The sequence below is a fragment of the Micropterus salmoides genome, unplaced genomic scaffold (assembly GCF_014851395.1).
Source record: "Micropterus salmoides isolate LMB-PRFRI ecotype aquatic unplaced genomic scaffold, ASM1485139v1 Ms_hic_scaffold_15, whole genome shotgun sequence".
NCBI lineage: Eukaryota > Metazoa > Chordata > Actinopteri > Centrarchiformes > Centrarchidae > Micropterus > Micropterus salmoides.
Genome location: NW_024040596.1, coordinates 26,768,325 through 26,794,938, shown reverse-complemented (window position 1 = coordinate 26,794,938; position 26,614 = coordinate 26,768,325). Strand labels below are relative to the sequence as shown.

At 39.0% G+C, this 26,614-nt stretch overlaps 2 protein-coding genes across 9 annotated transcripts in view; one reads left to right on the top strand and one right to left on the bottom strand.

The window, feature by feature from the left end:
• The window catches only part of pikfyve (phosphoinositide kinase, FYVE finger containing), a 28,966-nt gene extending 12,120 nt beyond the window's left edge, over positions 1 to 16,846 (bottom strand). The window contains exons 1-22 of one of the 5 annotated variants that reach the window (XM_038721339.1): positions 16,703 to 16,833; positions 14,837 to 14,897; positions 14,097 to 14,296; positions 11,939 to 12,106; positions 9,986 to 10,095; positions 9,599 to 9,770; positions 9,319 to 9,526; positions 8,319 to 8,345; positions 8,015 to 8,104; positions 7,749 to 7,905; positions 7,065 to 7,222; positions 4,681 to 4,792; positions 4,323 to 4,470; positions 4,031 to 4,198; positions 3,241 to 3,303; positions 3,016 to 3,145; positions 2,549 to 2,729; positions 2,326 to 2,400; positions 1,982 to 2,089; positions 1,744 to 1,884; positions 1,234 to 1,360; positions 291 to 1,153 (exon numbers count right to left, since the gene is read on the bottom strand). In XM_038721339.1, coding sequence (XP_038577267.1) covers positions 291 to 1,153; positions 1,234 to 1,360; positions 1,744 to 1,884; positions 1,982 to 2,089; positions 2,326 to 2,400; positions 2,549 to 2,729; positions 3,016 to 3,145; positions 3,241 to 3,303; positions 4,031 to 4,198; positions 4,323 to 4,470; positions 4,681 to 4,792; positions 7,065 to 7,222; positions 7,749 to 7,905; positions 8,015 to 8,104; positions 8,319 to 8,345; positions 9,319 to 9,526; positions 9,599 to 9,770; positions 9,986 to 10,095; positions 11,939 to 12,106; positions 14,097 to 14,280 — 3,390 coding nt within the window. In that variant the 5' untranslated portion in view covers positions 14,281 to 14,296; positions 14,837 to 14,897; positions 16,703 to 16,833. Of the gene's footprint in view, positions 1 to 290; positions 1,154 to 1,233; positions 1,361 to 1,743; positions 1,885 to 1,981; positions 2,090 to 2,325; positions 2,401 to 2,548; positions 2,730 to 3,015; positions 3,146 to 3,240; positions 3,304 to 4,030; positions 4,199 to 4,322; positions 4,471 to 4,680; positions 4,793 to 7,064; positions 7,223 to 7,748; positions 7,906 to 8,014; positions 8,105 to 8,318; positions 8,346 to 9,318; positions 9,527 to 9,598; positions 9,771 to 9,985; positions 10,096 to 11,938; positions 12,107 to 14,096; positions 14,297 to 14,836; positions 14,898 to 16,702 lie in introns of all 5 variants that reach the window. The other 4 variants (XM_038721340.1, XM_038721336.1, XM_038721338.1 and 1 more) reach the window with 4 other exon arrangements.
• A 2,193-nt stretch (positions 16,847 to 19,039) lies between these two features.
• si:dkey-57a22.11 (uncharacterized protein LOC569865 homolog) lies at positions 19,040 to 26,385 on the top strand. Of its 4 annotated transcripts, none has more exons than XM_038721333.1 (10): positions 19,046 to 19,196; positions 19,372 to 19,406; positions 19,626 to 19,758; positions 20,220 to 20,395; positions 21,353 to 21,427; positions 22,157 to 22,230; positions 22,367 to 22,517; positions 22,641 to 24,720; positions 25,759 to 25,873; positions 25,976 to 26,385. In XM_038721333.1, exons 8-10 carry the CDS (start codon positions 23,310 to 23,312, stop codon positions 26,112 to 26,114), a joined length of 1,665 nt encoding a protein of 554 aa, XP_038577261.1. In that variant the 5' UTR covers positions 19,046 to 19,196; positions 19,372 to 19,406; positions 19,626 to 19,758; positions 20,220 to 20,395; positions 21,353 to 21,427; positions 22,157 to 22,230; positions 22,367 to 22,517; positions 22,641 to 23,309; the 3' UTR covers positions 26,115 to 26,385. The 4 variants fall into 4 exon arrangements, with proteins under 4 accessions (XP_038577263.1, XP_038577260.1, XP_038577261.1 ...); XM_038721334.1 differs by lacking the exon at positions 19,046 to 19,196 and adding an exon at positions 19,224 to 19,280; XM_038721335.1 differs by lacking the exon at positions 19,372 to 19,406 and having other exon boundaries at positions 19,040 to 19,196; positions 25,804 to 25,873.
• Positions 26,386 to 26,614: the final 229 nt, after the last annotated feature.

The following is a 26,614-nucleotide window of genomic DNA, read 5'->3' as shown; positions in this document are numbered from 1 at the left end:
AAAAATTTTAAGCTAAAGGGCCAAAATGTTTGTCTCTTTTCAGCCTCTGAAATATTAAGAGAAAGTTTTATGTAATTATAAACTAAATATATTTGGGGTTTGGGCCCTTTTGGTACAAAACAAAGACATTTGAAGACATCACCTTGGACTTGATGACACTGGGATGAACATTTTTCACTATTTTATGACATTTTATAGATTAAACATTAATCGATTAGTTGCAGCTTATTCAATAAATGTAAATAGATGTGTAAAAACAAAAGAAAACAACAAGGCCAATGCCTGCGTACCTGTTCGGGGAAGTAATCCCTGCTGGGGCAGTGCATGCCAGCAGGTGTGAGAAGGAATGGTTTCTGAAATGTGATGAAGGGAGAAATGCACAGGATGATGTCCTTAAGCTCCTGCTTGAAGAAAGCAGAGATGGACTTCAGATGGTCATCAGACGAAGTCACCTGCTCGGCCACAAACATGCCCGTATCATCCTGCAGAGGGTCTCGGAACAACCTGGGAGTGGGAGTCTCCGAACCTTCTCCATCCTCCATACCAAGTGACTCGTCCTTTACCGGGCTTCCCTCTCCCCCCATCTTCCCCTCAGTCGTCCTGATGAGAGTGTCTGAGTCCATCTCCTCGTCTTCCTCCATGATGAAGGGAGGAGAGACGGACAAAGGCGGTGCAGGGAGACAGGAACGTGGCGAGGAGGTCTTTGTGTTTGTGCTTTCAGCCTCCTCTTGAACAGAGGAGGATGATTGAGGGTTCTGTTTGTCTTGGAGAGGTTCCACATCTCCATTTTTGGATGAAGACTCAGAGGGAACACTCTCCTCCTTAGGTTGTCCTCCCAGTGCTTCAGTTCCCGCAGTTTTCTCCTGGCTCTCTCCATTTGTCTCTTTCCCTTGCCTCTCTCCATCTGCGTCCTTCTCTGTTGAGGCCACCTCCAGCAGGCAGGGAAACGAGGTGCTTTGGGCCAAGCTGGGCGGCATGGCAAACTCGTCCATGAGGAAAGAAATCTCCAGCTGGGAGTGGTAGGCCACACACACCATTAGCATGATGATCTCCTTCACCCGGGCCAGCTCGTACTCTGCAGCACCACGCAGCTTGATGGAGCATCCAAGATGAGGAAGACAGCCCTCAAAGAACATCAGAGTCTTCACTTCATCTGTAAGGACAGAAAAATATAATCAGGATTTCACAGTATTCACTGAGAGTAGGAATGGAGAGCGAAGTTGAGCTTCTTACTGTTGGCCAGGGTGAAGGGCTGCATGTAGAACTTGTGGCAGGTACCGAGACGAGGTTTGGTGAGGAGCTGGTCCATGGACATTACCAGGTCTCCCTGGGTCATACGACTCACCCTATCCAAGACTTGCTAAATTGAGAAAGACGAAAAATTGAAAGCGACAAAAGGGGCAAAGCCAGTTTAGCCAGGATCACTGCGGAAATAATTTATTTTAACTTTTAGTGTTTTCAACCTGTCTCATGCCAAAATTTTGCAAACATCATGTTTTATATGCTGTTTATAATTTGTTTTATTTTGTGTTCCAGCATGTTTGTTTTTTTCAGTGAATATGTTGACAAGTTTTTTTATGACAGAATAAAACCAAACCAAGAGGAGACAAAGATGTAGAAAGCTTGATTCAAGGAAATCTAAATGTTAACACAAAATTCTAAAATGTTATGTTTTATGCAAAAACTGGTCAGTACGGTGGCCAATGCATACAGCTAAGATACTAGCACAGATACTATACTGACCGGTTTGACGTTGATGACCAGTGTGATGCCGTGCTCTAGTAGCATGTCCTGAGCAATACGAGACACAGTCTTCTCCACTAATACCAGGTTTGGGCGGACGTCTACTATGCGCTGCACATAGTTCTTCAAAAACTCTCGTTCCTGAGGGAAAAACTTATTTTCTTAGTTTCAGAAAACTATAGGAAATGCAACTACAAAAAAAGTTGTTTCCACTGTTAACTCTAGTTAACTTCCTAACCTGTAGCACGATGGGGTCGATGCATGTAAACTTGGTCTCCTCCCTGTACAGATACTCTATGGAGCACTTCAGCAGCAGAATTTTGGGGTTCTTGATGCAGGGGTTCATCTAATTACAAGTCAGACAAGCATCAGGTTTTTAGTTAAAAATAAACACGTCCAACATATGATATTTTAACTACCAACATGTTCTTTATTTAATTTCTAGACATTTAAAAAAGGCAAAGAATTAAATAATTATGGAAACACTAAAGAACAACAGGATCCACATTATGTAGTTTTCAAATTTCAAAGGATTTGAAAGAACATTTACAATTTTTGCTGGACAGAAGAACGAGACTCTACCTTCTTGTGTGCGATGTTCTTGGTGCATATGAAGCCGTTTACCACCGTCGAGTCAAACTTCCTGCCTCCAGGAATCTGAAGAACAAATAGAGATTCGGTTATACTTCTGCATCCACCTGAAGCAGACAATCTAATCAGCTAGTTTCCTATGTACACTTAAATTTAATTCTCAAAGTGTGACATCTGACTTCAGGCTGACTGATTTGATGACATGGTGTCTGACCTTCTTAATGTGGACCAGCTGGCGGATGTCCATGTCATCATCACAGTTGCGAACGTCGGGCCGAACTGTCTGGACCACCTGTCGAACCACAGGGACGATGATATCCCGCCAGGACAGAGACAGAGACTCACTATAGAGCAGCTGCTGCAGCAGCGCCATCATGTGGCTGTGGTTGGCCGAGCTGAACAAAGGGAGGTATCGATTGTTAGATAAGAGGAAAAAATGCTGACTAAAGTGGTTGCTCCCGTGCAGGAATTTCACAAAACCATTTCTCATGTTACTATGATGTATGAAGTATACAACTTAAAACGTTTACTTTTGTTAGTTTCTTTAAAGGGAGCACATTAGTCAAAGTGCATTCACTTAATGTGACAACAGTTTATAAGGTGCTGTCTCAGTTATTCATTTAAATATAAATCACTAAATGATTCGGGTGGAAATAATCAATATATGAAATCTCCACTTACAGCAGCCTCTCCATGGCCTTTTTCTCTCCGTTTTCCTCTCGGAGCTGATCTAAAGAGCTGTGGTGCCAACCCAGCGGAGTAAACAGCATCTCTTTAGCCTTCTCCTCCACACGACGGTTAAACAGAGACTCTGCAGAAACATAAAGTTAAGAAGAGGGAGTAGGTTTGCTTAACTACTTCAACATGTTTTCTGATCAAATCAATAAGAAAGTGCAAATTTCTTACCCTTGATGAAGGCATCACTTATGACAATGTTCTGTCCTCCATCCTCAGACACAAGAAATTCAGCTAAAAGTGGAGAGAGAGGAATTGAGCACCAGATACAGAGATCAGCATATACAGCAGGTCAAAGTTGAACCAGGAAGACCATCTGTAAACTGGGATGAATGGAGTTAATAGTAATAAGAAAAGTATAATAAAATAAAAGTAATAATTGAACTGTTGACATCTGTTTTCTCTTCCAAATAAATCTGACAGACCTCTGGATTTATACAACCTACGTGATCGCCTGCCTGCTTGTGTTTGTTGCCTTGCTGGAACCTATTTTTAACAACTTTGCCTTGTCCTGTGGTCTCAGCAGTTAATTTGGTGAGCACAACTGATGGATATCAATAATACTGAAGCATGGTTTTCCCTTAAAGAGTCTAGACTACATTGATCTGTGTCAAAACTTACAAGTCCAAGTGGGATCAATACTTTTTAGAGGCACAGAAACAAACAGGCGGAATCACTGAACCGGTTTTGTCTAGAATATGCCTTCGCTCATGAGACCAATAAGCAGCTGGGTCGGTCTATGTACTATAACTCTCCTTAATCCTGCTTCAATCATTACACAATGTGTTACTGGCTAAAATAATATGTAATAATATGCATATTAGATTGTAATATGCAATAATGACATTATACATGACTTTTCTTTGTTTTGATATTGGTATTATGTACTGGCCATCGACTGCCCTGCTCTCTAAATATCAGCAACAATCGTCTTCCACTAATATTGTGTGTGGTAATTTACCTTTCTGTGCCTCAGTGGAAGGAGGCACGTGTGGATACTTGGACTGTTTCTTGATGTGGAAGTTGACATTGTTTTGCTCCATGTTAAGGTTGATAGAGGCAGCTGAATCACTGTCCACCACTGACTGGAAACTGCTGACAGATGTTCTCTTGCTGGGGCTGGCAGAGTCTGGACAGAAAGACAAGTCAGTGAGCTGCAGCTCACCAAACCAAAACAACATGGAGGCAATCTGTGCGAAGAGTAATGATCCAAGGCTACGGCTTAAGTTGAAGTTTTCACATGCAATACATACTGCGCATGTTGTACTCCGTTTCATCTGCGAGCTGTTCTGTGTCGCTATCATCAAACTTGATGTCCTTGAACCAGGATGGCTCTGAATGTCCCTCCAGGGAGTTGACACTATCACTGTCTGGAGACGGTGTTTCTGAGAACTCTGTACTCTAGAGACGAGAGAGACGTCAGCATATTTCACTTCACTGAAAGAATCACTGAAGCTACTAGAGATATCTCCCCTAATGTTATCAGAATCAATCAATAGCAACACATGATCTGTCAAAGTAAACGCAAATGTAACACAATTTCATCAATGATTGCATCGTTTGGTGATCTGAAATTGCTGTTTTCCGGTGTGTTTACTCATCACAAATTACCTGCAGGGGGCGGTAGAGAACATACTCATCCCTGAACAGCTGGTCGTGGTGAGTGACACAGTCCAGCCAGCGACCGTCCACTAATGCCTGGCCTATGGCGATAGCCTGGGCCCTGCAACACAGAAACATACGAGTATGCGGATCAGTATAACAAAATCCAGATATTAAAAAAATCTAGCTCGAGCTGTTACCACGAGAGAAAGTATATGGAGATCTAACCGATCAAAATGTTACCACAGGAAAGAATGCATATTCACCATGGAAGGAACAGGAAAGTAAACAAAGCATAAGACACAAAAAAAAGCATGTTGGACAGACAGAAAGGATTGCTGCTGTATACTGAGAATATAGCGTTGCCTATCCAGCATTACCATGACCAATCACTCAGCGAGGAAAAGGAAAGACAAGAAAACATATAAAATATACGTCAAAGTCAAAGAGATATCCCTAACCAATCAGATGAGGCCATGTCATATTTATTTACTTGTTACTAAGATCATATATTACTGTTTCAGAGTTTTAATATAAACATCTGGAAACTTCTGTAATCTTAGTTAAGGCTGTTATGTAACCAGAAGCATTTAACAAATTCATCAGAAAACTGGGTGAAGTAGCCCTGATGGAAAGGATGAGCCCTGACCTTCTTTACTGAATTATTCAGTAAAACCATATGATATTGTGAATATTATTGTTAATTCTTCATCAAACAACAGCAACATCAAAATATGAAGTGCCACATGATGTTATGCATACTCCTGTAATACATTTTACTATACTGTAACCATACATTGTGTTACATCTTGGGAGGGTTGTCTTATCTGGACTAACATACTATGCATGTTACTATAAGTAAATGAAGAACATCTCAAAAACTAGTGCAAGTATGAACACTGACAGATAAGAGGAAAATGTAAGCCTCACTGTTTCTGCACCACAGTCCATTATAAACCACATAAGGGCCTACATGAAGTTTACAAAGGAAATGTCAGGTAATGATCAAGGCTCCTCTCCACTTTGTTCAATTAGATAAGCAAACACCAAATTTATTTGTTTATTTTTGAAATACAACAGAAACACAAAGTAGTACTAATAGCCATAATTTTAGCTTATGTTAAAACATTGCAACGTTGTTAACGGGCATGTGAATTATCAAAATACACCTTTTGTGTGCACAGCAACAAAGCAATAGCCTATAAACAAATAATTTTTTTAATGCCAATACGTAAAGTATTCATAATGGGTCACTTCACTTGACAGGCACATGGGGCACGCAGTCTTGTTATCGTTACAGCGTTTGCAGTAAAAATAAATGTGTGAAGTTTAGCTGTGTGAACTTCTGTGCTGTACCGTTTTATTGCCAATTAATCAGCTGATTGTGTCACAAACGTAACCAACACATTTCTGTCCATGTAACGTTAGCAAAGCCAAAATAACTTACAGCTCTGGTAATAAGGTTACATGAAATTACAATCCAACTAACGTTACATATTCACAACATTGACAAGGGAACAAGTTACTTCTCTCAGTGATTATGGCCAGCTTTGAGCTAAAGCTATCAAACAACAGTTTTCATTTGCATCGTTACAGTTGCTCTGACTTAACTGCCTTTCCAGCAGAATACAGACAATTTCAGCGCAACTTTGAAAACATTAGTCCCACATCAGCTCCTTCCATCTGGGAAAATCCACAATGATTCAATCCTTTATTTCTGCTGTCATCTGTCCCGACTTCTCTGGCTTCTTTGACCATGAAGATCCACATGCTGTCGGCTCGTGATAAATAACGTGTTTTCCTTCATTTGTCCAAGTTTCCCTTCTCTTTTTACTTTAAATAAACCAGATGACTACTCAGAGATCGTTTACTATTATTATTATTTCCTGTTCTTCCAACGGATTCAACATAGCGACAAGTGGCCAACAAAGTAGGGACAAAACGCGCTCTATAGTGCTGTTACACAACGGTTCATTATGTAAGGTCTTTATACACCATTGAAAACATAGTTATGGATATTATATTGCATTTCTGTCAAGAAAACCTCTATTTTTCTAAATATTACACACTGGACCTTTAAGTACCAGCAAGAAATTACATTTCTTCAGTCGCGTTAAAGCAGTAGTTTGACACTTTGAGAAATACTCTTATAAGTTATCTTGTCGATATTCAGGTGAGAAGATCAATAACACATTAATATCTGTACGATAGATATCAAGCTACGGACTGCTAATGATTAGCTTAGTATAAAGACTGGAAAAGGGAAAACAGCTAATTGGCTTTAAGCTCCAGCTAAACATTTAATGGATATATTTGAAACTCTCGCAGGAAAGCGAATCACAGTACTCCATAAACACAACACAGAATAGAACGGTTGACCAGTGAGATGCTACCTGTTGGAGATGGTGCCATTCCTAAGCAGCCAGTTCACAAGCTCTTTTCCCACAATGCAGTTGGGGTAGGTCCTCAGCCAGTATCTGTGGTCCTGGAACTCCATCCCTGTGCTGGTGTGGCAGATTTTCTTCCACAAGTCCTTCAGCTGGGAGGAGTCCTGCAGAATGTAAAAATCAGTAATGTTTGTTTATTCCTCTTTCAAGATTGTTTTCAGTTCAGGGGAAGTGCAATAACTAATATGTTGAACTTGTCAGCAATTTATTTACACGTCCAGCAGTTACTTAGTTCCATTATTTACTTGGAGTCATGTTCCTGGCAACCTGATGTTGACTTTAAGTTCAATATTCACTCTCTTTTATCCTATACCAACTCCTGAGCAAAATATCTGGCTCTTCAGCTGCTAAATGCTCCGCTAGGTTCACCCACTATAGTCTCTAACTGTGTCTGTCTGCTGTTTCCGGCTGAGCAGGTTGTGTTCAGTGGGTTTTTACAGCTGTTTGTCTAAAATAGCTTCCTGCTGCTGGCAAAAATGACGCTGAGAGCTCTCACTTCTCTGTAGGTTCACCACTACAAGCGACTCCTTTTACATGACATTTGATATATTGTTATTGCAAAAATATAATTATATGCACTTTAAACAAAGATATGAAAGGATAGTGAAAAGGACAGAATAAAGCAGTCACCAGTAGGATCTTCCGCTCCTCCTCACTGTGGTCCAGCTTGGTGCCGCTCTTGGTGCCTGACATGGCTCGGCTGGTTGGCGGGCTGACTGAGCTGTCGTAGGACGGCACCATGGAGGATCCAGAGCGGTCCAGCGACAGGTTGGTCACACTGGCAGACCTGTGGCAGACACAAATGAGGACTGTTCACGCTGATGGCTTGTCTTGATGAGCCTCAATCAAGCTGGAATACGTTGCACTTTACAAGCAAACCCAAAGCAGTGACTGACCTCTTCCTAGCAGGTGAATTGCCGACGTCTTCTTGTAGCGATGTCATTATGGAACTGAGGCCACTGTTCTGAGGTTCCTGGTGAATCATACTAACGAGCACACACAACACAAACTGTGATTTATGCTTTTACTTTCTGTGGTTACCTTTACACTTCCTCTATGTTGGCCAGTCTAATTTATGATCAGTGAATTTGAGCACGCAGAAGACCATTTTTATAGAGCTATTAAGCATTGGCTTTCACTCACGGACAGCTAAAGCTCAGACAGATGTGAAAAATTAATAAAACAAACAGCAAGACTCACTTCTTTCTCATCCCAATAGGAGTTTTTCTATGCCAGGAGAAAGAGAGGAAACAGATTTTCTTTGAGGCACGTTGATAGAGAAAATAAGCAGGACCACAGATTCAAAACAGCAGCAAAGCAAGCCCAAGGTTATAAAACGCATGCATCCTTTAAAGAAAGATGTCCTTGAAACATACGTTTAACAATTTGCCTGTTATGTGCATGGTTAATGAAATCTTAAATCAAAAAGTCCATCAACAATTAATTAAACAGACGTAAAGAGGAAGATTACACCAGTCCGTGTGCCCAAACAGTCATGCAAGCTATGAAAGCTGATGCTCCATTATCTTTTAAGTTATTTATTAATTAGAGCCAGTTAATGGCCAGCCAGATCACATGCTGCAAAGCATACTACTTCACAGCTGTTGCGGGCTTACAGTTAATTCCTCTCCATCACAAATGGCTAGTGATATCTAACATGCCATAAATTTATTAAGTTTGATGAGTCTTGTCCATACTCAGTATGCAACACATACAAAGCACACAGATGTTTTAAACCGCAGACAATCAAGACAGAAAAAAGAGCAAACACAGATGGAGGAGGCTGGGGAATAAAACGAGGGCAGTGTGATTCCATCATGAGCAAAATCCCAACATGACAAAACTACTGCACATACTAATAATAGATGAGAAATCTGTCCAAAAGCAAACAAGAAGTGAAATACAAAGTCTAGATTATGGTTGAAGACAGAAAGAGTTTATTTGTGGTAAGCATGATAAGTGGAGGTACAGTAAAGGTGTGGAGAAATAAGGCATGAATTAGTGCAGACACTGAAGGCATCATGCAGAGCTCTTTCTGATTGTATTAGAATCTTTTAACATATTCAGCAACCAGGTCTGATTCTCACACTCAATCTGAATACATTACAAATATAGACTTGATTCTTTCTGGGTAGATAAAAATCAAAGATAAAAAATCATCCATGATTTCCAGTGTGTGTGTGTGTGTGTGTGTGTTCACCTCTGCCAGGTCAGGTCCTCTTCGAGAAATATGTTCCTGCTGGCCTTGCGCCCGCCTACAGGTGTCCGAGGCTCGCTGGGCTCCAACACACACACAGAGCAGGGAGAGTCAGACAAGGCGCTCAGGTCCTCTCCAATGGAGCCCGAGTCAGCTGAGTGAGCGTAGTTTAGTGCCAGCTTACGGCAGTACGTACAGGCCCGCAGGTCTCCTGGGTACAGACAGGGCACAATGAAATAAACTGATCCATTCATAACTAACTAATCTTCAGTATGTCACTTACCCGTGTAGCCCATGAACTTTCCAGGGATTTCCTGGTTGCAGCAGCGGCTGCAGAAGATCTGGCCACACAGTCGGCAGTGATGACGGCGGCGGAAGGTTGTGAACTTCTCATTGCAGTCGTAGCACTCTTTACACTGGCTATCTGGCATCCAGTACTGTTTCAGATCGCTGTCCTAAGGGTGGGGTTGGGGGGCAATAACCACAGCACACTGCTTTAATCCACAAAGAGGTACAGAACTGGTTCAGCTAAAGGCAAAGCTTTCAAAGTGCCATGGTTCAATAAAATACTCAGCAAAAGTGTGTTTACTGCTGTGCCATGTACAAATGAAGCAAAACAAGTGTTTGTAAAGGTGTGGGAGAAAGACTTTGTTAGCTTGCATGTGAATACCTGGCTCTTTCCCTCCATTATCTCCTTCAGCCTCTTCAGTGCAGTGCGAAGTTGGACAGCTGTGCGAGGGTCGTGATTACTCAGAGGGGTATCCGATTTCCTGCTGCCGTCTAAAATCATGCATGTACAAGACAAAAACACACAAACGCACAGAGCACAAATAAAATCACTGAAAAAAGATCACTTGTTCTTTACATTCAATCCTGCTGCATTGTCAAATATGCCTTTTTCAAAAAATATACTGAATGTAAGGTGACAACAAATGAATTCCTCTTCATTTAACCATGACAGCTAAGTGACAAACATTTGACAATGCACTTTAACATCTCATGAATAGCTTCCTTAAAAGTTGCAAATGTGTATAAAATAACACATGATGCGATCATTAAAAAAACTTGGCAAGAAACAAAAACATGTTGAATATAAATGTTAGCTTTAAAATAATTCATCACAAATACCATTCCAATTATTAGTACCCGAGTGGCAAACATTAGGGCAAACCAAAGACTAACAGAAAGTGCTTCATTGAAAATGCAAATATCAAGCCCACGCGCACACTCGCATGCACTCAGACACACACAAAAGACTTTGTGTAATGCCATTCGATCAGACCGAGTTGTCTCAGTCAAGCTCAAAAGCATCTTTAAGGAAACCACACAGTGCAGAAGAGCCCTCACCTGGCCAATCCACTGTAATCAGAAAAGACATGAGAACGGATGTTACAGCCTGTACAAGCATTCATCTCTCGGATGTTTTTAAAAACTAAATATTTTTCAAACCCCAAACATAATATATTTAGTTTGTTTTCAAGTCTGTCTCGCACATCTGCTCCTGTCTTTTGCGGATACCTCTGAAAAATAAAATATGAAATGCAAACAGAACTTCCCTGCCAGTTCTCTTCTATTTAAAAGAGCAGGTTTTATCTATGCAGAGAAATACAAACATGTAAAACAATCACCATTGTTTTATTTCCAAAACTAAGCTAAACCTGGAATAAAACACTTCAAAACCTTGAGCGCATGAAAAAACAAACATAATGTGGTACACTCCTCTTTTAACAAAAAAATAATCACCAGAGGATCTGAAATTCTCTTTTATTTTACAGCACTTGTTTCTCTATTTCAACAGTATTTGGATTTCCTCATAAATATGTCTTGCTGCTGCATATAATGCCATATAGTCTATATATGAAAAATAATTTTCATAGCATAATAGTAACAAAATAGTCCTAAATAGTGGATAGTTCAACAATATCTCTCCAATAACTATGCAAGATTTGGGAAAGACATAGATTTGAAAGATTACAGAGCTTTCTAAATCTGTGTAGGAGATATTGAAGTGAACTTTATGATTAAGTCTTTGAATTAAACTCTTCACTTCTGTCCTACCAACTTGTTGAATTTGTAGTAACCCAATGAATTAAAAGCAAAGGATAAAAACAACTCATTCTTTCTCACCTCTCAGGAAAGCTTGACGATGAAGTAAGACATAGTCCATGGTGTTATCAGTGGCCTCTGATTAGTTTATTCATTACAAGACAGAGGCTTTGATGGAGTTTTAGATTACAGACAATGCAATCAACAAATGTGTGAAGCAAAAGTAAATTGCTAGGTTTCCTTAAGTTTAAGAAAGACACTGTTAATGCCAGATGGAATAAAATAATTTTTTATACATTTATCCCTCAATCTAATCCATGTATATAAGTTTATATGACTAATTTGCCAGTTTAAAAAGAGCACATACTGTGCATGAACACTTAAAGGAGCTGCAAATATTTTGCAAGACTGACTAATCACTACTTTTGGAGAATACCTTACTCCAATCGCTGAAAATGTTGGTGAAGCCAAAAAACAGAATATCTATACAATAAGAATATCCATCACAAACCTGTTTCCTACCGGAGACAACACATACAAGTCTTAAATATCACCATTGTACTGTGTGAGTTTTTACCAGAGGCAGTGGAGGTACGGCGGAGAGGGTCTGGTTGCTGTTTCCGAACCGTTCTGGAACCGTAGAGGGAGTGAGAAGGACTGGAGGACCAGCTCCTCCTCTCTGACTGCAGAGAAGGGGATGGCACATCTGGCTTCTCTGAAACTGTTGAAGGAGGACGTCCCTCCTCTACACACACACACACACACACACAAAGTGAAGAAGAAATGAAGCGTTTTGTCAACAAATAATAAATATATAACCTTAACAAATTAAAGTTCATGTGCAGCGTAGGGTTGAAAGGACTGTTATGTTACGTTTATTTGCTCAAATCAAACAGGAATTAACTATCCAACTGTACATTTATACACACACAACTAATACATTTGTATGCTTTTCTTTCTGCTAATTACAAAAGAAGCATGTAAATTAGTGTCAGTGAGGTAAATACATGCTCTTTGCACCTGCTCCTCGTGATTTACTTTTTGTTACTGCTAATAAAATTTTAAAAACATATCAGTAATCATGTTTTACATTTTCCTGTTTCCGGTTACCTAAATATAGCACAACACACGTTTTGGGTATTTCATTACCTACTATTTTACCTAAATATTTCAGAGTGTAAAATCTTAAATACTTGAGAACATATTTTTTTTATTAGATTTAGATTTAAAAGTGCTGTAACTATTGGTCAATACAAAATTAATCAATACTAACTTGCTTAAATAGTTGATTTTATTTTTCAATAATCGATTAAACATCTAGGTCTGTCTTAACGGAGAATTGCTTGATTCTATCTCAGTTATAAATAATAAATTATAAATGAAATAACGTTTGGCATTTTGAAAAAATACATTGAAATGTGATGGAAATTAAAAACAAAACAAAAACAACCTTATACAGATTAAAAAGAACTACTGAAAGAAATAATTTGGCTGCAGCACAAATAATGTATTCAAATTTAAGTTACAAACATACTGTAAAGTAACACTTTACATAAAGTAATTTTGACAAACATTTTCTGTTTCTATCTCTTCTTATATAAAGTACAGTACTCCTCTTCGAATCTCATCTAAGAAATGTCAGTGTGAGGCCCTTATTGTGTGCAGGACTGCAAACACGTGACTCATGGCTCACCGTTTCCTGGCATTGGTCCAGGCGACGATTTCTCTCACATGACTTCACAAGACTTTGGTTAATTGCTCTGACTTCTGTTAAAAACTGCTCAGGATAGGTTTTAACTTTCTGTAATGCTTGATGTGTTTTTGTCTTACATACTTAACTTTCTCGTACTGTAGTGACTAAAATACAATATAATGCAGGAAGCTTTATTAAAGATCAACAAATACAGCACTGCCCTTTTACTTAGTAATATAACATAATAGTCACTTCAGAGCATCAGAAAAAAGGTCTAAGGATCTTTTTTAGTTTTTTTGTAGAGTTGACGTTATATTGCCTCCTCTCTGTTACCTCTCTTACCAAATTTAGTCAAAAAATATGATAAAGTAAATCTTTTTTCAGGCCCTTTTCCTCAAAAAAATAAAAATCTTAATAGAAAAATTAAGTGCTAATTCGTTCGTGACAAAAATGAATTAAATAAAAACATTTATTGGCGATATTGAACATTTGTTATATTGTTATTGAGGAAAATTATATTGCAATAATTATCATTATTGATTTATTGCCCAGCCCTAGGTGAGAGGTGGTGGTGTTGGAGCGTCCCCTGGATCATCTACACATTAGTGCTGCGACTAACAATTATTTTCATTATCGATTAATCTGTCCATTATTTTTTCTACTTTTGTCAAGAGAGTTGTGAAAACCCAAGGTGATGAGCCCTTCCTTTGTCCATAGCCCAAATATATTAAGTTTACTGTCATAAAGAAACCAGATAATATTTACATTTAAGAAGCTGAAATTAGAGAATTTGGACATTCTTTCTTTTAAAAAGAGACTCGATTTATCAAAATAGTTGGTGATTAATTTAATAGTTTACAACTAATCAATTAATCCACTAATTGTTGCAGCTCTACTACACGTCACCATCAAACCTGGCATCAACACAGTAGTGTGAACAAAAGTGACCCTAGGGGCTTTAGCAAAACAAAACATTGGTATATAATGGGGCTATATTCTTAACTCCATCTAGATGTTTGTGTTGTGTGTGCGTGTCACTGACCTTTGTTGTTGAAACGAAACAGGTTGACAAACGAGCTGTATGCCGAGCGGAGGGGAGGCTCATCCTGCTCTGGAGTCAGGGGTTTGAAGTGGGTCAGGTGGGAGGGGCTGCTGGGCGAGAGGATGGGCGGCTCGACGCTCCAGTCCGTTGAGGATGAAGACGAGGACTTGTCATCAGCAGCCATGTCACTGCTAGTCCTGCTAGAGAGGCAAAAAATATCTTAAGCACATGTATCTGATCAACTGTCCTTACATGGTGTATCCAATTGTGACAGCATCACCGAGTTCATCTCGTAGACAAGCAACAGTCAGTGGGCAGATTAGGTCTGCTTTAAAATAAGTTATGGTAATAAGCATCCTTAACAACCTCTGTGTTTTCACACCATCAGCATGAAGTTTCTTTCATCTTCCTTGCTCTATACACAGAAATAACTCACCACAGTTGCCAGGTTGCAGCAGCTGTTCGTTTCTAGCAACTGATATCATATTTCTTGATGTTGATAAGTGTTCACTTTCAAATAGGGCCGGGCAATAAAACAATACATTTAATTATCGCAATATAACAAATGTTAAATAAATATTTGATTTAATTAATTTAAATCACAAACAATTTGGCACGTCATTTTCCTATTAAGATATGTATTTTGTTGAAGAAAACGGACTGAAAAAAGATTTTATTTAATTTTGCTCATGCATATTTGTTGAAAAAAGATTTTAATATAATAGGTTTGACTGCTGTACCTCAGATTTGTGAAGTGATCCACTGTTTGGCATCGAGTATTTGTTCTGACCTTAAAGAAAACTTTGAAATCACAATTCAAAATCAGCCTTTAAACTTGAAAGAAATACGGATTTGACATTTATGGTGATAATTATCGATATAGACTGATGACACTTTTTAGCGTGATAACATTTTTGACCAGATCGCCCAGCTGTACTTTCAAATGACTTTTATTATTATGTCATTTATTGACAGAAAATCAGAGAACTGGCACTAACTTAGTGAGTAAGGGGTATCACAGTCAGTACAGTAAAAAAAACACTGGCCAAAGCACTCAGCCCTCTGGTACGCTGTGGAGTGGACCACTGATCTAACGGTTTGTTAAGTTAAATATAAGCCAGACTGATCCTCACCAAATACTTTGACCATTCTGTTATGTACAAACAAGAGGAAACAGTGAACAAAATGAAATAGTGGTTGCAAACATGTGGCAAAGCAAATGACCTCATAGGAAATGCAACTGCAGGAAGCTTAATCACTAAAGAGCACCAGTTATTAAACAGAATTTCAGCTTTATAAGCTCACTCAGGAAAACATGTGATAGTCATCATGCTAGCGGCCCGATACAAACTAAACTATAACCAATGAACTGCATTAACCATGTGATGAAATACCACACCTTACAACAATGAAGACAACATTTCAGGGAAACCGGTTAAACCTTTTACGCTTCCTTTAACAACTGAAGAACAACTTTTCTAAAACATGCTAGGGGGAAAATGACATTTCTTTCTGTGATTCTGTTTTTCCAGGAAACAGAGTTTCAATATACTGTACATTTTTTACTTTATTTCTTTTTCATATTTGCCATAGTCCTACTTGCAAATTTTTGATCGCTTTAATTTTTCTATATTTATGTTCAAGTAAGCACCAAAATACCAAGTCAAATCCACATGTGAAAATTTACAATAAATATGATTCTGACTTTAGTTTACCAGCATCCAAAGAAAATTACATATTTTTAATAACCCACACACTAATGTTACAAACGAATCCTGAACCAGCTATAGTACTGGATTGAATATCACTGGACTGTCTGAACAATTAACTCAAATGACAGATGAACTGACTGATTGATTGATTAGATGAGATAACACCATCCCACCCTTCACTCAAACTTTCATTTCATGTTCATTTAACTACCCCTGTATAAAGGACACCCATTTAAATCTCTTCTAGACTTACCCTTTGAAGAAAGCTACAGACTTTGAGTGTGCAATGCATGCCATTTTAGATCATGAAGTAGAGGAAATAGCAGAAGTAGCAGCATCACATTCTCCACCTCATCATGTGATCATAACAGGCCGTGGCATGACTATACTGTGTATTTACCATTTCACAGTTAAGGAAGAAGCCCTCCATCTTATCACACACGTAGCTAGTGCACACAGGATAATCTTGATAATCTTAATCACTTGATAGTCTCTAGACTGGTAACGACCCCGCCACAACGTTTCAATATTTCAACCAGCGGATGTTGTCTTAGTTAGCTAGCAACTGGCTCGTAAGCTGGCTATCAACAGTGGGCAGTTCAGCTAACGTTAGCTTACAATTATATGTCAGCGTAAATGTGACATTTACGAACAAACTTACGCAACTTTTAATAAATGAGTGTGTCATTGGCGGCAAGCACTTGAAACACAAACTAACTTAACTAAATTAGAGTTAGCTAACGTTAGCCAACTAGCTCAACGATGTGAATGTGTATATAAGCCGTTAGCCTCCTATGCTAACTAGCCGGTTGGCTGCAACGACGGTCCTGTTAGGAGAAGTTTACACACATGAGACATGACTGATTTGCCATGACAGCATAACGTGCGAATTACCCGTTCATTGTATGAGTTTGACATCAATGTATGAAGCAGTCCGACTTCGAAGACATCTGTAAAAGCACCTGACAAAAAGCCGACTCCCGTGAGACAATTTCCCCCCCTAGCCGCCCGTTCACAGACAGACCTGACGAATCGAGCCCTGCACTGAATCCAACTGTTGTGATCAGGAGACAAGACAGCAGGGCTCACACTCAGAAATATCGATTGAACCACTCTGTTAGGATAGGATGCCATCTAGATATCATTATTCAAAACCATGTGAGTAGATTTTAAAACAGATAAATTGCCTTTTACTGTAGTCTAGTAGTAGCCTACACTTGCTCACTGTTTTTGTTGTCTACAATCCTAGTCGACATTACATTCAATTACATTTACTCATTTAAATGACTGTAAATGACTTGCAATTGCCTCTGAAGCAACTTGGGGTTAAGTATCTTACTCAGGGACACATTGATGGATATGTCGCGGTGGGAATCAGAGAAAATCAAATCAAATCAGAGAAAATACAACTGTGTGATCAATAAGAGTCCGAGCAATAATTTACTGAAGCTCTGCAGCTTGTATAAAGCCATAAGCACAAAGGTACTACTTAAATGCCAAGAATTTCAGCCACAATTATATATTTACTAGGAGAAAATCTGACACGTCTAAGACTATACTGAGCTCCCTAAAAATTGGATTCCTCTCTTTTTCTCTTAGACAGACAGACAGGCAGATAAATATATTATATTTATAACTGTAAGTACTTTTTTTCTTACAAGCCCCTATCTCCTTATCTTATTATTTTGTCATTTATGGGACTTGACTGCAGTATAATTTTGCACTGGGAGGATTAATGAACTATCTCTCTATCTATTATATTATATATATATTTGTTTTTCTTTCATTACTATGTAGTGTAGTTATGTAGATGTGTGTAGTTTATTGCATGTTGTATCGTATGTATAGTATAAGCAGTGTATAAATGGGTAAACAATCTGTTGTCTTTTTTTGTCCTTACATTCAGAATCATCATAATTACTAAACTTCAACCATGTGCAACCTACTTTGGTTAAACTGTACTTAACTATGGCCATGCTAATAAAGCAAGTTTGAATGTATTATAGACAATAGGGCAAAGTTATTATTTTGGCGCTCATGTAGATTTATAATTTGGTGTATTATGGGGACTGCTTGTTTATTGACATAAATGATTGTTTTTTTTGTGTCACAAAATGACGATTAACAGAGTATATTCTATGGTTTGTAGTGAGATAGAAGGATTCTGTCAGTCTGTTCTCCCTCTTGCCCTCAGAAGGAGATACTGCAGCCTGTGTTGCAGCACTGCAGGTACAAAAACAGCTTCTACCCAGCTGCAATCAGACTGCTGAACACAACTCTACTCACCACTAAACTGGACTTTATTATGCAAATGTGTTCAGGCTTGACAGATTCCTTTGTTTTGCTGAATGACAATTAAAAGGAATCTTGAATCCTGAATCTAAACAAAAAACAGGTAAGAGTTTTAACAGCCTTTGAATTTATAGAATAGCAGCTCAATCAATGGTTCAATGTACTGTTTGACCTTCTTTGTAAAAACCCCCCAAGAAGTTTGGCTTTTTACCTATAAATCTGCATTTATGCATATGAAATATAACCACTTGTCACTTGTTTGTTCCATCTCTTTTCTATTCACTTCACTTAATAATAGCAAGTCTCACTCTCACACACGCTCGCTGTGGCTGGTATAATACAACACCCTACAACATCTTCATCATAAGATTACCAATTCAACATCTGATTGACGGAGCAGCTTGTTTCAGCCTGAACAGCTTGGAAGCTGGGTCTGCCTGAAGAGCCTAATAGTGCATTCTCGTGCTCCTCGGATTGTCCCATTTCCCGAATTGTGAAGTCATTCTTCCTAACGCTAATCCTGATAAATAACTTTCCTAATTATTCTAGGTCACAAGGTCTCGCTATATGGACAACAAACTAAAAGTTCTATCCAAACACCCTCTCACAAATGACACGTTTGCACATTTTGCACCATTAATCAAACGTTGCTTTGATTAATCTTGTCCGCTATGTTTCTACGTGTATGACGTCAACAACTCTGCCACTCGTGCACCAAAATTTTCTTTTTTCTTTTTCTGTCTTTCGAAATTGTTGTCGTTCCGAGTTAAGGGGGCGTTCGCGTGAATTTTCCCAGTCGGACATTCATTTTTCCGATTATTCCGACACCACGTGAATAGCCAGTAACCTCATTCAGACCTCATTTACAATTTATTCGTTTCTGATTGGCCCGCGGTATCTAGACCCCGCCTCCGTGCGCTTGCGCAGAGATACGGCGGACTTTCTGTTTTTGTTTAAACTGGAATCAGCAGCGTTTAACAGATACGTTCAACTAGCAGTCAGTTCATTATGAGCTTTCTTCTATTAATTCACGATCATTAACAAGGACATGTGTTTCCAAGAGGTTTAGTCTACCCAGGGATCACGTTTAATTACGGTAAGCTTTGTCCAAATTTCAGGAGTAACGTGCTAGAGACGCCACCGGTTAACGTTACACCAGTTAACATAGGTTGCCTTTCAAGTAAGTTAAGTTAGCTAACGTTTTGACGACAAAATGAACAACATCTTTACAGTTTTTCAGCAAAGTTAATTACCTACGCTTTCTCTGTTAGTTCCTCTCTTAGTTATCCCTCCTAAGGGCTATCAGGTGAGTGCTAGCTTTAACTTATTGAGTCGGTTTGTAATTGAATTAATTAGTTAGATGAGTAAGTTAACGTTAACCTATGCATTGTGTGGATAACGTTACTTGTTAATGTGTGTGGTTAAGCCCAATCGGATCAACAAAACATCAAAATCAACGTGAGACAAAGGCTGGCTGTGGCTAAATCATTTGTGTACAAAAGCTAACACGTTTGTTTTCTTTCAGGCTATTTGTTTCATCACTGACTCAGCTGTTCAGCTAGTTCATCTGGTCATGTTACCTGTTAGCACAATGACATCTTTAAAGCCTTCCAAGCAGACTTCAGCTGCAGCATCTAAGATCAAAAACAAGATTCTCAGTGAGTCTGTCATTCATTTGAACTTATTTTACAAACTAATATTTATGTGCCATAACGTATACAAGCATAATATGCAATAGCTTTGTGGACATTAGGGCTGGGCAATAAAGCAATAATAATAATTATCGCAATAGAAATTTCTTCAATGTAATAAAACACTAACAAATTCAATAAATGTTTTAGCGAACAAATTGGCCCTTAATCTTTCTATTAAGTTTTGTTGTTTTGGACAATGGTTTCTCAAACTTTCACTCAAGAGCAAACATCAGCCTGTAATCTTGAAATAAATAATGATTTGACATTTATTGTGATAATTATAGATACTGAATTATATGATTTTGTTTTTTATTGTGATAACATTTTTGGCCATATCACCCAGCCCTATTGGACAGTGAGAGAAAATGTTAAATTATTCAACTGCCGAAAAATAATACTGTGATGCTATTTCGTGGCCACACCAGACACCTCCTCCTTCTTCAAGGTCTCTTTGAAGAACAACAACAGGGCCCTGGCTGTTGCTTTGGGGGCCCAGAAGGAGAGGAGCAGGCAAATGGAGAAGGAGAATGTGTACCTTAAGAAGCAAGTGGAGGCTTTGTATTTTGAACTGGCCACCAGGAAATACAAGCACAGGAAACTGGTTAGTTTGTTGTTTGTGTAAAATTATTAAAGTGTAGTAGATAACATCAAGGCATATCAAAGAGGTCATATTATGCTTTTTTTTAGCTTTTTCCCTCTCCTTTATTTATACCTTTTTTGTGCATGTAATAGGTTTGCAAAGTAAAAAAGCCACCGCAAAGGTAGTTCCCATCTCCCACATAAAACACTGGTCTGAACTGCGTGAAAACAGCTCGTTTGTAGTCCAGCCTTTTCTTCCACTTTATGCCGACATCACAAAAATGCACGTTATAATGCTCGCCTAGCGGCTAGTCCGACACACCCTCAACAAACACAGTTTGAAAACACTCTGAGCTGCAGCACACAGTGACAAGACGTCTGCCTGCTGCCTCTCCTCTACCTTCCAAACACTAGCTACCCTCCAAGCAGTCAGTGGACATAAAGTTGTTACTGTGTAGAGACAGAGCTCAGTTAAAACTTTATGGATGAAAGATACATTTGTTACAGATTAATAACTCACTCTGAAACTCTTGCTTCAGTCCATGTTGCTAAGCTGGTAGGGGGAAAATGTACAGCTGAACCGTAGCCGTGTTTACCGGCTTTTCAGGGCACGGCCTACTCTGCTTCTGATTAGCTAGTAGTCCTTAACTAGGTACTGCGCATGTGCAACTGCCAACAAAGATCTATTAGAAATCCGATGCATACCTCCATAGCTAAAACAAAGCGTTCAACACAGGGTGAAAAGAGGAGCTGCAGCAATGTGCAGTATGACAAAAAATATGGTGGTTTTTGAAAATGAAACCATGTAAAACCTGTTGTGGTACAACCCCTAAATACAATGATGAACCAGAAAATGAGCAAAATGTGACCACTTTAAGGCAATTAATTTCTGACCATACAAGCATTGGTTATACTGAACAGATTTTCTCAGAAATGTCCTGTTATATTGACTGCAGTTCATCTTCTTTTTCTTTCACAGCTTCTCATCTTGAAAAACCTCCAAAGCAGCACTCTGCAGCACTTGGACATGGTGTCTGAACTATTCTCTGACAGTGTAAGGAGTCCTCTCACTAAATATTAACCCTTTCTGTTTTGTAAGGCAGGTTTGTTGCGTAAGGGTAGGCACTATGAAACGAAATTACAATGAAAATGACCATAGCATTATCTGGATATCAATATTTTACAGTATTTGCTGAAATATTGAAAATACCATGACAAAGTAAAAAAATTGATGTTTGTCCAAATGAGACTTGAGAACAGCAAACCATGACAACTCTTGACTATTTTCTCAGGATAGTAATATATGGAAAGATGGTAAGCAACCGATATTAAGCTATTGCACATCCCTCAGGTGGCATCTCAGGGTGTGGAAGTGTGTATAACCTTTATTTAGCCAGGTGATCTCACTGTCACAAGATGTGTTTTGCACGATAGACCTCAGTACATCAGAGGAAATGGTTACAGAGAGGAAAACACACAACATAGTCAATCACACACAAGCACATGCATACAAAAAACAGACATCATGTTATTTTTAAGTAGAATGAGCAAAATACCTTCAACAGAACAGTATATCATCATAGTCAAGCACAGACATGACGATTTCACAATGGTTTTCCTCTCCTCAAGAGAAAACATGCTCTATTCTGATATAAGTAGGAACCAATTTTTAATTTTCAATTCTTCAACATGTTGCAAAAGTAAGACTGCTACCTAACCAAATTCACACACATTTAATGATATTAGTAGAAAATTCCTAGCAACATGTAATTATTACCCACAGGATCTTCCCAAACCATCAGAGGAAGACAAGACCTCAACTGGCGACATCGATAAAGAAAATCTTGTAATGGGAAGGTGAGAAAATACTGTCTTCAGATTGATTTGTACTTTTATTAAGAACCATTTTTGCTTTAGTCAGCTGTGAATGACGTCTGCTATTTCTTTTTCTGTCTTGCTTCTCGCCTATCCCCTCCCTAACTCCCGTTATTAGTCTTACAGGTCAGCTACCTGTCAGCCAGAAATTTCAGGCGCTGTGTTGTGTCCCCTCCAAAAAGTAACATCGGACTTGCCTGAAAAAAACATCTGTGCAGATGTCTTCAATTTCCAGAAAAGGCACAGAAACCCCACTCATAGTTGCAATGGTAGGGAGCTTTCTGAGAATTTTTGATGTTAGTCATAATTTTCCATTAACCACCCTGATATACTGATGTAGAGTTCCCTGGAAATAAGTAATTTGTTTGTTTTTGATAATGTGTTTTTCACAGATGCTGATAAAAGGCCTTCGAGCCAGCTTATACAAGCTCCCCAGACAGGAACCTCCCGTCCGTCTAGTAGCCTACAGGAGGAAGTAGAGAGGCTTTCAGTGATATTCTCTCAATCTGAGTTTGATATGAAGTCAGACCCCTGTCTCCAGAACAGTCAAGCCGCATCAGCTGTGAGCAGATGTGAAAAACCCAAGCCATCTCTACCTGATGATATTCACTTCCAAGTAGCTCAGTCATGGAAACTGAACCAGAGCATGGTAACAAACAAGAGAAGACTGTGCTTCAGAACGAAACAATGGAGATGACGCTAAGTAATGCTGCTGACATAATCACTGTGGAAACTAAGGCCAAAAAAGCAGGCCGCTCTGGCAACCTGAAAGGCAAGAAGAACAAGGAACAAGACTGTGGATCAAGTGTGACTGAAAATCCACAAGTAAAGAACTCTGCAGATTCTAGGTTACGTGGGGTTCAGAGTGCTCCTAGCTGCACGTGTTACAGATCGATGACCATGCACCAGAGGATGTTAGAGACCCAGAGGTTTTTGAACTTCAGTCAAACAAAACACAGTGTAGAAGTGTCACTACTTCTCGCATACCCAAGTTGGGCAAGTCTAAAGCTGGCAACCATCAGGAAATAGTGAAGGAGAAATTAAAATCCCGTAACTGCCCCATGTCAAAAACAGAGTCCCGTGGCATTGTCTTACCAGATCTGGATGATTATTTCATGGATCCTGAAAATCAGTTCTCAATAGCCAGTGAAAGTGTAAAATTACCACCAGAGAAAGATATTGCAGGAGAAATGAGATCCAAAATCACATGCAGGAGGTCCAGGACTAAAGGCAGGAAGGTGTCTTCTGTGAGCACAAAAACGTTTGTCACTTTGCCTTTGTATGAAAGTGAGAGCAGTCCATCCCAACTGCTACAGGTCCATAATCAAGTGGAAGAAGAAGTTATGGGACAATATAAAGCAAGCAAAGACCAAGAACTACCCAGAGCGCTTCAGTTGTGTGCAGGTGATGTCACATGTCCAGAGTCAGAACATGAACCCAAGACTGTAACAAATCCTGGGCAAAGTCATAAATCAAAATACAGAGGGACTTTTGTTATCTCAGTGGTCAGGGATAGCCCATCATTGAGCACATCACCAGAAGTTTGTGCGACAGAGCAGGACTTAATGCCTTCTACAGGATCCTCCAACTGTGAAGCACAAGATCCAACGGTCACGGATGTAAGTGTCGTTTGGCAGCATTCAGAATCAAATCCACACAAGCCCAGGGAGAGAGCCTTTGTAGTGGAAAAGCAGAGTTCCTGTAAGCGTCCTTGGCTGGCCTGTCATGATTCAGGAAGCCCTCAAGAGGATTTGAGTAGCAATGATAACCAGGAAGTAATGCCACTGGATGAAGGTTGCACATCAGAACCAGAGTTTCAGACACCTAAAAAAGCCAGAAGAGAAGAACCAATTCGAACCTGTAAGGAGAAAGCAATGCAGAGGGAGGAGTGTGTTGATCATTTAAATGACAGGAAAAAGAAGGGAAAAAGTAGCCGTCGCAACAAAGGATTTAGATCTGAGGATGAAGCGCGTTATCTTGGGGACTTAAGCGATGCCTCAGCACTCAATGGCATTGGTGGTCCTGACAGAAATAAAGATGATTCCCACACGGTAGACTCCTATTCTGACATCTGTGAAAAGGATGAGATCTTTAAAGATTTATATTCAAAACCCAACGATCAGAATCCAAAACGGTGTAGGAACATATCCAAGCTGCATACTCCCGCGAAAACCAGAAACTCAAGGGAGACATTCGTTGTCTATTTGCACAAAACTCAAGATAATGTTCCACTAAACAACACAAGGACATCTAGTGTGTCAAGTGCCGGCAATCACATGGTGGACACCACTGATGAAACAATTCACCAGAATCTGGGAGACCTGCTGACGGACGAGATGCCACCATGGCTGGCCCTAGATGTCAGCACTGCCACTGAGGTGGACTCTTTACTCGCTAGTCCCAAGAGGCAAACATCAGGCAGGGCAGCAGTGATTGAGGAGTCCATTGCTGTCACAACTGAAGCCTCTCCAGGTATGGTAGACATAGTGTCTTTTTTTTAAATTTTATTTGAGTAAGTATTAGCTAGATACACATACAACTCCAGCATGTCTTCTAGTGTCACAATTTTTTTTTTTCACTTGAGTGTTGTTGGTCTGCAGTGACTGTGTCATTGACCAGCCAGGTAATGAGTGCAGAGAAAGCTGTTACTCACTTAAGTCAGATGTTATTGTCAGCTGTACACCTGCAACCTGTTTTAACATTTCGCATTTTCTCAACAGTAGAGTTTAGAAGATAATGTGCTTTCTTTAGTGTTTTACCAGACTCTGTTGATGGATGTAAAGTCGCCAGTCCTGATTTTAGCTTGAAAGGGTTGGTTCAGCCAGGGACGTTTTTTTATTTTTTTCTCTGGAGGAATAGACACTAAAATTGAAAATATAAGTTACGGTACAGATACCAAAACTATATCTATTTTAATTATTTATTTTTAAAAATATAAACATGTTTTCTTTCAACCCATTTCTTTATTTCACAAGATGCTGAAGTTTGAAATGTTAAATGTGGAGACAACAAGAAAATTTTAACTATCTGATCAGAGAAATAAGGATACAAAATTTCAAATCTGACTAGATGTTTAATCCCTGAAACTTGAAATTCTGCTCTATGGACACATTTTGGTTGAAACCAAAAAACGTAGTGAGGTTGAATACCCAGGCATCATAATAATAATATTTAGCGACTGTTTTGATTGTATCATGCAGAGTGACAGAAACACTGACTCTGGAAAGAGACTGTTGATTTTGTTACATACCATTTTTCATAAAAATCCATTTATCCCCATTGAATTGAAGGCAGATATCTCAGGGAGATATGTTACAAAAAAAACTATCTGTATGGCTAGATACCCAAAAGTTAGTAAGAAAGTATGTTTTGGCATGGCTGCTCTTAGTTTTTGTTTTGTGGTTATATGAAACATGCAAATACTATTTCACCCTCTTGTTCCTTTGGGGGGCTACATTTGTTTAAAAAGGATTGAAAGGCAACTTAATTTAAAATGATTGTGTTTTGCAGCAGGAAGAGTCTTAACCTCACTGACCAACACCATTGTAACCCCAGACAGTGAAAATAGTGGGAGAACTCGGAGACGAAGAGTTGTTGTCAGTTATAAGGAGCCGACCCTCAACAGGTGAGCACATCTTGTCTCTAAACTAAGGCCACAGCCCTATTTCTGTATTGATTATACCTGAATACTGCAGTGAGTTTCATTGTATGTCTTTTTTTGCAACAGCAAAATTAGGCGTGGTGACAAATTCACCGACAGCAAGTTTCTGAGTTCTCCCGTGTTTAAGGAGGACAAGAAGAAGAAGAAGAAGCAGAAGAAGACTGGATCCAACCTGCAGAATGAAAGATCCATTTTGGTTGACTGATTCTTTTTCTCTTCTTTTTTTCTTTTTTTTTTTTAAACCTGGTTTATTTGAATTTGTTGTTTTTCTTTAAAAACTTAATAAAGACCTTTTCATCAGTCTTTAAGTGAAGTCTCAAACATTTTTGCAGGCAACCGTAGACTGTAGACAAACATTGCGCCAGCATTGTGTGTGTTTGTGATCTGCACATTTCATATTGCAATCTCATCTGTATGTAGGGCTGGACAATATGTGTTATCACAATAAAAAATTTCATATCTTTTGAAATCGATAATTATCACCATATGTATCAAATCGTTATTTCTTTCGAGTTTTACGGCTGATTTTTGCTCCTGAGTGAAAATTGATGGTTAATTGTGGTTTTAACTCTTCTTTATGGTCAGCACTTGATGCCAAACAGTGGATCTCTTCACAAGTCTGAGGAAGAACCCTCAAAACAATAATGATAAAATCTTTGTCAACAAATGTATGTACTGATAACGACTTATTTTCCAGTGATATCT

Excerpts from the sequence above, each read along its gene's own strand:
- si:dkey-57a22.11 (XM_038721332.1), top strand. The coding sequence starts at position 23,310 with ATGTCAAAAACAGAGTCCCGTGGCATTGTCTTACCAGATCTGGATGAT. Across the intron at positions 24,721-25,758 it reads CACAACTGAAGCCTCTCCAG|CAGGAAGAGTCTTAACCTCA; the intron begins GTATGGTAGACA and ends TGTGTTTTGCAG. Across the intron at positions 25,874-25,975 it reads AAGGAGCCGACCCTCAACAG|CAAAATTAGGCGTGGTGACA; the intron begins GTGAGCACATCT and ends TTTTTGCAACAG.